The following is a 9103-nucleotide window of genomic DNA, read 5'->3' on the forward strand; positions in this document are numbered from 1 at the left end:
CGGTTGGGGTCCGCTGCTCTATTGGACGAGAACTTTGAAAATGTGTCGGTTACAGTCGGGCTTCTTCATTTTTTATGATGAATCAACATACAGTAATTCGTCACCCCGCGACCATTTCCTCATTCCTCAGCTGAGCTGGACCAAGTTGCAATGAGAAGCCAAAAGGAGAAGCGAAGCAACGGTGCATCGGGGTTGGGACAGAGTCTTGGTTTCAATTATCCCAAAGTGTGAAGAAAAAAAAATGTGACAGGCCACAAAGAATTTATTGTATTTTCACCTATGAAGGCAGCACTTCATAACCAAGCTGCCCCACTGCACTTAGTATTGTGGTGGCTCTGCATATACCCCCCCCCCCCCCCGCGCCCCGTCCCCCCGCCGCAGTCGCATCAACACTTCTGCTAAAATGTGAGCATTTGTGCCGCTTATCAGAAGCTGATCCGCTTTCAAATAACGCCAATCTCGCAGCTTTGCTTACCTTTGGGATTTGACATGACATTTGACAATGGCCCAGTATCAGCCACATCACGGGCAAAGAAACTTTATGCAGGAGCAACATTATGTCATTGAGCCAAAATTTTTCAATCAAAAACAATTTGGAGAATCGTTGTGTAATTTCACACTTGATAGGTGAACGGGCACTGAAGAGCAACTTTTGAAGATATTAAAAAGTCAATTATACATGCTAAGCCCTCTTAAATGGCAAAAACTTACCGCGTCTGTCTTTTTTTTCCTGGTGGAAGCAAAGATAAAGACAGTTAGAAATTCTCAAACACATTTTGGTGCGTTTACAAAATGATCATATGTATGCATGGAATTGTTGATTTCCTGCGGTCGGCTGGCGACCAGGCCAGTGTGTAAGCTGCCTTTCAACAGGCTGCAGCACACATCCGACGCTAATAAGATAAGAAAAGGAGAAGAAAACCTTTAGTTGTCAAGTCGATCATGAGGGGAGTAGGAGGAAATGGGGAAATAAAAAAAAAAAGATTTGTGTCTGTGTGCATCGTAGAAAACAGGCCACGCTCAGCCTTTTAGCGCAGAGCAACTTCCCGGAGTCGTCACGGAGACTTCAGGGTTGTCTACCGCTGACGAAGCTTCTGTGAGAGAAGCGAAACGTCCTTTTTTGTTTTTGTTTTTTACCCACAGGTACAGATGACGACTGACAGAACCCTTTCTACGATGGAACTTTCCTGTACGACTGAGAGCCTCCACAAGTGTCTGTGTGCATGTTACTAACATGATATATTTTGTGTTCGTGCACGTGCACACTGCACCCGAAGCATCCTATCAGTTTCACTTTCATGAAAAAAAGTACTGAAAAAAAAAAACAAAAGATTAAAAAGCAGGTCACCTTGAACCCATGGTGGCGCATGATCTGCATCACCGGAAGTTTGTAGCACTCAGCAGTCTGCAATTTCAGCTTGCGATCAGGGCTGGTGCCATTTTGTTTTGTTTTGTTAATACATATTCCGTTTGTTTCATCTGCAATTCACCGATGGCACTGGCACAGAACGTAAATCTGGAGCGCCAGGAGAAGCATTTTCAAACACGTAAGCTAGGTTAGCGATGTTCTTGGACTTGAGATGCTGCAAAAGTGCGTCTCATGCCTCGGATTCGGGTGCCGACTAAGGTGGGCAGTGATTTCCTTTCCACAAACTCTTACATCTGCTTTTTTTCTGTTTCGTTCATGTAAGGGGCCATTATGACTGTTGCGCATCATGGCATGCGTGTCCGCGCGCAGCAGCCTGAAAAGTAGATCTTCGGTCAATAAAGGTCGGGCGCCTGATTTCAGGTCACTACTTTTCAGGTGGGGAAAAACAATGACAAACCTAACGCAACTCTTATGACAGGACCTTTCCTGATGAAACACAATGAACCTTACTTTTCTTTGTTGTGAACGGCGGTGTGACGAATGACATCTTTCTTGTACACGCTCGAGTAATCGCACTTCTCACATTTGAAAGGTTTTGTACCTTCGTGGTTGAACATGTGTTCCTGCAAGGCGCGCACACACACACACACACACACACACACACACACACACACACACACACACACACGCAAAGTTACACGCACACACAAAGAGCAGCTGAAGTGTGCGAGTGCGACGGGGCACCTCCAGACCTTGAGTGAGGACCAGCGCTTGCAGTGGTAGTTGCACTGGAGGCATTTGAAGAGCTCCGGCTCGTTGCCTTCGTGGGAGTCCACGTGGAAGCGCAGATCTTCCTGCGTGAGGAAGCGCGAGCCGCAGATCCAGCAGCTGTGAGGTCTCAGGAGCGGCTTGAGGGATTTGAAGTACCGACTGAAAGAGGAAACTTGGTGTTAGTTTAAAGGAGATCCCCCTGACGTGCCCTGCTGAAAGTGGCTACAAAACGAGAACGTGTACAATAATTGACATGAGCACATGAGTCAGTGTGGCGAACCCAAGCGATTAGCAACTATTTTTCACAGCAGAAACTGGCAACTTCAATTCCTATCAAGACACGGAAAACATGACCAATCATTTTCATATGATTTGTGAAAGATTTAAAATTTAAAAAAAAAAAAAAAAAGCCGAACCAGCGTCGCAAATGGACTTGGACTTCAAGGGAGCACGCTAATATTTAGAATGTATACGCCCCCTGAGCACTTGCGTGTCCGGAAACACTGTTGGGCCACTGTTTGGCCCCGCCTCAACTGTAGCTCGACGTCACACCGACAGACATCGTGAATGCCTGTATAAATCGAGTCCTGAGTCGAAACCGGAGTCGCAGAGGAAGCGAAAGGCTTGAACTGAGCTCAACAAAAGATTTCACCGTTCCAGAAATTCCACAACAATACGGATTTATGATCGGTATCTATTTGGGTAAGTGGCTGTCGCTTGGTCCAAGACAAAAAAAAAAAAAAAAAAGATTTGGCCACAAACCTTGAATGACACGGAAAAAGTGACGAGAAAGGGCACTTACTTGCGACTCAAATGCTTCTTGTATTTCTTGCGAAGAAAGCACTTGGAGGGGCGGCCTCGTTTCCTCTCAAAGAATTCTTCTTGCTGCGAGTTGGATGAGGGGTCTTTGTTCTCAGAGTCGGACTGGCTCACCACCACCTCCACCTCGTCCCCGTCGGCCGCCAGAACGCCGCCGCCGCCGTCGTTGTCCAAGCCCGAGGAGCTGGCCTCGTCCGCCGCGCCGGGGTCAGCGTTCGCTCTCGGCTTCTTCGCCAAACTCTCCGCCGCTGTCGGGAGGGCGTGAAGACACACGGGCGGGTCACTCTCGGCAGGGTGGGGAGGGGGGCGAGGTCTTGAAACTTGGCTCAAACTTAGGACTCGACTTGGAGGGCTTTTTTTTTTTGAAAGTGACTCGCACCTCTGCCGTCATGCTCTTTGGAAAAGTGACCACCCACCTTGGCCGTCGTCACCTTCTTCCAGAAGTTTGTATTTTCTCGGACGGCCAACTCGACGCTGCGGACGAGCTTGAGAGGAGGAAGAGATGGGAGGGGTGCGTTTTTTCAAAATGGCAGGTAGTCGTCCGCGGCAGTCCTCTTCAGCTGGGTTGTAGTTACTGTCCTCTGAGGAACAAATGAGCAGGGATGAGCATTCGAGATGAAATGAGATGTGCCCCACCTGATCAACACTAAACCTAAGACCGACCTTCAGAGTCATCAATCGCACCCGCATCCGGAACCTGGTCTTCCTGATCTTCATCCTCCTCAGCCTGATGAGATGCAGACACCTTTGCCTGCTTGGCTCTTCTCTCCATAACCGCCGCGTCCTTCTTCTCTTGGTCTGCCTGCTGGGGAGCCGGCATGGAGTTTTTGGGAGGTCGGCCACGTTTGCGCTTGGTTTGCAAACCCCCTGGACGCAGAACAGGGGGAGTCAGTAAAAAGATTTGAATGAGTATGCATACGCCTCACGACACAAGCGCCGATGCGTATGTGGAACTGGGAGTCGCGGCTTGGAATTGAAGCGGATTTACATGGGACAGGAGAAGAGAGCCAATCTCTTTTTCGTTAACGGATGCTACAGCTTCTTGTTGCTTTCAAGCCTAGCTTGTAGCAGACGTGTGCACATTGCAGCATGACGTCTTTGATCCACTAGCCAAGCTAAAATCGATCCCAGATCAAATCGAGCACGCTAACCTACCTGCGGGTTTGAAGTGTTTGTCCCTCATGTGGTTAATCAGCGTGTCTTTGGAGACACTCTTGTACGGACACATTTTGCACTTGAACTGCTGAACGATCACAACTTCCATCATCTCCTCCAGTTCAGCCAAGTTGGGCGGCCGGTCTCCGGAACCTTCAGCCACGGCCGACGCGTCCACGTCCCCGCCCGGGGCGGCTTCCTCCTGCCGAGGGTCGTCCCGGCCGGCTGAGCAATGCGGCGGCGCCACGGCGGGCTTGGTGTCGGACGTGTAGGTGCCACTGCTGCTGATGTAGAGCCCCGGTCGGCTCTGGCTGCACTCGGCCGTCTCCGCGACCCCCCCGGAATCTGCCGTGTCGGCGACGGGCTGGTCTGACGAGGAGCTGTCGTCAGTATAGAGAGACGCGTCGGGGCCGTTGCTGTTCTCCGCGTAACGGGAACACTCGGGTTGCTCAGAATCGGCGGCGGCAACGCCGCCATACTCGCCGCCGTATTGCCGGCCGGTCTGCGTCTCGTGATCCGCGCTGCTGTCGATGTAGGCGCGCGAGTGATGCGGCCGCTCTCCGTCATCCGCGCCGCGCAGATACCTGGCGCTGCACTCCACCACGTAGTTGCCCAGGTTGGTGGGGTTGGAATCCGCCCTACTGCATTCCACATACCCGGGAAGGTCCTGGTCGCTGTTGTCGCCACTGTAGTCGGCGAAGCCCGAGCGGGAGCGCGTCTGGTCGGGTTCTTCAGAGCACTCGGCGTAGGAAGGTGAGGACTCCCCCGTTTGGTCCGGGCCATCCGCACCGCAGTCCATGTACTGGGAGGGGTGAGAGTGTTGGGGCTGATCCGGATGACTGCTGCTGTCTTCTGGGTAGCCCGAGTGTCCGGGTCGGTCGTCGGGCTGGTCGGGCTCCAGGCTCCTCTGCATGTCTCCTTGGTCCAGACAGGTGGACGTGGGACCCTCGGAAAGTGCCTCGATGGCGATACGATTCGACAGGGCCGAAGAGGACATGTGGGCTACCATAGGAGCACCTTAAGAAGACAGAAGGGATGAAAACCATGTCCAGTGACAGCGGATGTGCCGCTCCAAATTGTTTGCTCGTTTGTCAGAGGAACGCTAACGACACTGCGGCCCGCAAGTTTGCCTTCACTATTTTCACTTTTTACGGACTGGCTAGCATGTATGTAAAGGTACCGATGCAGAACGAAGTAAAACCCGCCAATTTGACATCATCCCAAGAAGCATCAGAGGTTGAAGGCCGCCAGTGTGTGAGTTGCAATGTGCGACATCTGACACGAGCTGACACACAAACTAACGGCAGATCACATTATCTGCACCTTGTAGGATGAGATATTGGGTCGGTTCCGCGTCTCTGTCTTCCGCACTGGTGACGGCTATGCAACCTGTGGGGAAGAAATCGAGATACGGCGTTTTGCCTTTCATATCAATCCAAACACAAGCATTTAATCGTCCATTCTGTGATAAGATCAGAAGGCGGCGATACCGTTCATGATGTCCGGGCCGATGGTGGACTCGATGATCTTGTCGATGGCCGAGCCCAGGTCGGATGAGGTTGAGGCAGTGGAGTCGGACACCATCATGGCTCCTTCCGACGCGGCGGCGCTGGAGTGAACGAGCACTTGGACTGACTCGGAAACCAGCACCGACTGAGTCACCGTGGACACGCTGGAAACGCTCGTGGACTGGGCGACCGAGGAGGAGTCCGGGAGGTGAACCGAGGACACTCGGACGTCCGTGCTGGAGCTGGTCTCAGGGATGAAGACCTGGAGAAGGATCGAGGTGATGTCATTGCTTGGCAAGCTCAACATTCAAAGGAGACATTTTAGGGTTTGTTTTCACTTTTTAAAGCTGTTCCCCGATGTTTTTACAAAAGGTCGCTGACATTCTTAGGTCAAGCTCAACAATGGACAAAGAATTTTAAGATTCCTTTGCCGCACTTCAGGGTGGCAGTTCTGTCTCAGTTAAAGGAGGGAACGGATGGACTTTTGTTTCCCTGGCAACCCAGGCCAGGACCAAAGCGTTGCCGCTTAGCAAAAGGCTGCTTGTTTTCAAACGGCACAGAATGTGAAGTGCAGCGGAAGCCAGATTTTCACCCGTGGAGGTAGCACTTCGTCACCAGGCCGCCCAATGACACTTGGCAATGAGTGTCGAGCGCCGTTTCCAAACATTTACTTAGCTCATCCTGTAAAATGTAAAGAAATGACATTTGGCCTTTTACACCGAAATCTCACCACGTTAACCTAGCAACTGTAAATTGTCTGAGTGAATGAAGTGTCCCATTGTTAATGTTGGTTGCTTGTCTCAGAGGAATTGTGTGCGAGTGTGTTTTACTTAATGGTTGCTTGTATTTCCATCGTCTCAGAGGAATTGTGTGCGAGTGTGTTTTACTTATTTGTTTTCAACATTTTGTTGTACTTGTACCTTTAGTTTTTGGTGCAGTGACAGACCCCGCCCCCCTAGCCCCAATCCCCACTTGTTTTCAACATTTTGTTGTACCTTTAGTTTTTGGTGCAGTGACAGACCCCGCCCCCCTAGCCCCAATCCCCACATTTATTTATCACTTTCAATTAGTTCTTGTTTTTGCTTTCAAGACCAGTTCTTGGACATTCACCACATTAACCTCTAGCAAAACACAACAAAATTACCGCCACCCAATTGAAAGTAGCGAGTGCATCTCAAAAAGCGACTTAAGTCAATGTAGCATGCTACCGGGCTCACGTCAACATCGGTTGCTACGAGCAACGAGGGGGGGGGGGGGAAATTGCAAATTCCACACGCAAGCCAAGTTCCAAACCCAGAACGTCAGAGGTGTGAGGCAGACGCGCTTAACCTCTCGCTCGCCGTGGTTCCCCCGTTGAACTCATGTGCGATGTCTTACCACAAATCCCTCGGAGCTCTGTCCCACATGACAGTCCGACTCGGGCGGTTGCACGTGAGAAGAGGCGGCGTCGCTGCTGTCGGCCAACATGGCCTCCGACGACTCCATGCCCATGCCACTCTCCGACGGCTCCTCCATGCCGGAGGGGCCGGCATCGCTGCTGCTTTCCACCTCATTCTCGTCAGAATCCATCACAACTGGACAGGAAAAAATATAAGATGAGTCGCTGCACAGACAAGTAATAATAATACTCCTAATTATTCAAACTATGGGTACCGTATGCATTTGCAGGCCAGGCATTTTATGTAATTACGCTGCCGCTGCAATCTGAGTTCTGGTAGATGATTCCTTCATGTGAGTTTCACCTTGACGAACATAACGATGCTGTGTTTTGATTAATACGTTATTATTTTTGAGTGGTAGGTGCGGCCAGTGACACTATTTTGTTGACCTCCGTTTGCATGAGTCAAAATATTTGAAACACAGACTTCCGAAGCCCTTTGGGAACAGGGAAAGTGTTCATAAAATGAGATCTGATCTTTGTTTAAATCACCGCAGACAAACATAGTACTGTGTTGTTAAATTAACAACACAAAAACAAATTCATGTTCTCATGCGTTTATTGGAAACAACACGTAAGCATTCATAGTGCACAGTGGAAAATGTCAGGCCAAAGCTCATGACGGAGTCAGTCACAAATCCAATCAATGTAATGAGAGTGAAGGCGTTGGTTAAAGCTGCCTTTAAAAAAAAAATCTTTAAATCCCGTACAGTACATTGAAGTACAGTTTTGTTGAAAGTAACTCAAGTACAACACATTTGCAACTTAAACTTTGAGAACTGTTTGTTTTTAATCATTTATTTGAGTTCAATGTGGGTTTGAAGTTTGTGCAATGCATTTGACTTGAATCATTACATAATTACAGTCGCCCCCTTCCCCTATATTTGAATACAGTGTCAATCTTCAACCCATGTTACAGTGCTTACAATGACTACCTTTATTTTTCAGGGACAAAAACCTGATCGGTTTCAATAAACACTTGGGCCCACCACTCTGTTAGGGGTTAATGTTGGTCGTGAAGGTGGTACAGTACTTGGTGAGCTAAATGTTTTGTTTTGTTTTTGTTTTGTTTTTTTGTCGATGCTCATAAAAGTAAAAGTTTGAAGAGCACTGGGTTAAAGCATGTTTGTCAGCGTAGTTCTGTGGTAGTGTAGGCACAACCGTGGACATAACGTGAGTCGTTCACAAATCTTTGAAGTGTTTTCACCACCAAAGCAATGACAACATAACAAATAGATAATGTGGAGAATATGTTGGACGCTTAACGACATATTGGACCCAAACTCGCTTTCCTTCTCAGCCTTAACCTCGAACGCCATTAACGGGTAATGATATTCAAACATAATACAGTAATGTCCAACTATATTCAAAGGCTGTCGGACATGAACGCAACCAAACACGTTTTCCAGAGTCGACAAAGTCCAAGCTTAGGTCGCAACAAGGTCCAAAACGAGAGTATTGTACTTCAGTACTTTAGCATGCAGTAGCTTATGGCCTAGCTGCCCTTGATCCTGCCTGCGCCGCGTCGCCATTTTCCAACAGGCGGACCTCTTTTTACATCAGGCATTCTCGGAAGCTCAACTGGGGACCTCGAGGGCCTCAAAACTCCGCCAGATCGCCCAAACGCTCGCCCTGACCAAAATAAAAAAATCATAACCTACTGAGCGTATTTATGTTTTTTTTTCTTACCGTGTTTATGCGAGTGGATGCGTGTCCTTAAGCGTAGCGGCGCGATACAGTACAGGCATCGGTAAGAGGTAATTGTAGCTTCATTCTAGTCGGGCGCCATGAGAATCTCCTCGCTTCCTGTTCGTGTGGCCAGGTCTTATTTATTGTTTTGAATCAAACCGATTCGCGCAACAGACACTGGTGTGCTAACAAATTTAGACGATTGTTGGTTACTCGTATCCAAACAGTTTTGTAGGCGTTCAATTATTAATTAAGTTTGTTATTGTAAATAAACGAGCGGACTATTGCCTTTAGCGCAAGGCGTATCACGCCTTGTCCCGCGGAGGAATATGTGCCGTTTTGTAGACGTTGTAG

General features: G+C 49.0%; 1 protein-coding gene across 1 annotated transcript in view; it reads right to left on the reverse strand.

Annotated features, from left to right (window-relative positions):
* Positions 1-7568, reverse strand: part of LOC109510357 (zinc finger protein 335) — a gene marked incomplete at its 3' end in the record, with an annotated part of 15226 nt that extends 7658 nt beyond the window's left edge. The window contains exons 1-11 of the mRNA XM_019860604.1: positions 7276-7568; positions 7000-7196; positions 5605-5884; positions 5438-5503; positions 4115-5131; positions 3623-3826; positions 3376-3540; positions 2943-3207; positions 2122-2299; positions 1880-1992; positions 712-730 (exon numbers count right to left, since the gene is read on the reverse strand). Of these exons, the coding sequence (XP_019716163.1) occupies positions 712-730; positions 1880-1992; positions 2122-2299; positions 2943-3207; positions 3376-3540; positions 3623-3826; positions 4115-5131; positions 5438-5503; positions 5605-5884; positions 7000-7191 (2499 nt within the window). The remainder of the gene's footprint in view (positions 1-711; positions 731-1879; positions 1993-2121; positions 2300-2942; positions 3208-3375; positions 3541-3622; positions 3827-4114; positions 5132-5437; positions 5504-5604; positions 5885-6999; positions 7197-7275) is intronic.
* Positions 7569-9103: the final 1535 nt, after the last annotated feature.

This window comes from Hippocampus comes, unplaced genomic scaffold, assembly GCF_001891065.2.
Source record: "Hippocampus comes isolate QL1 unplaced genomic scaffold, H_comes_QL1_v1.1 scaffold56, whole genome shotgun sequence".
Classification (NCBI taxonomy): domain Eukaryota; kingdom Metazoa; phylum Chordata; class Actinopteri; order Syngnathiformes; family Syngnathidae; genus Hippocampus; species Hippocampus comes.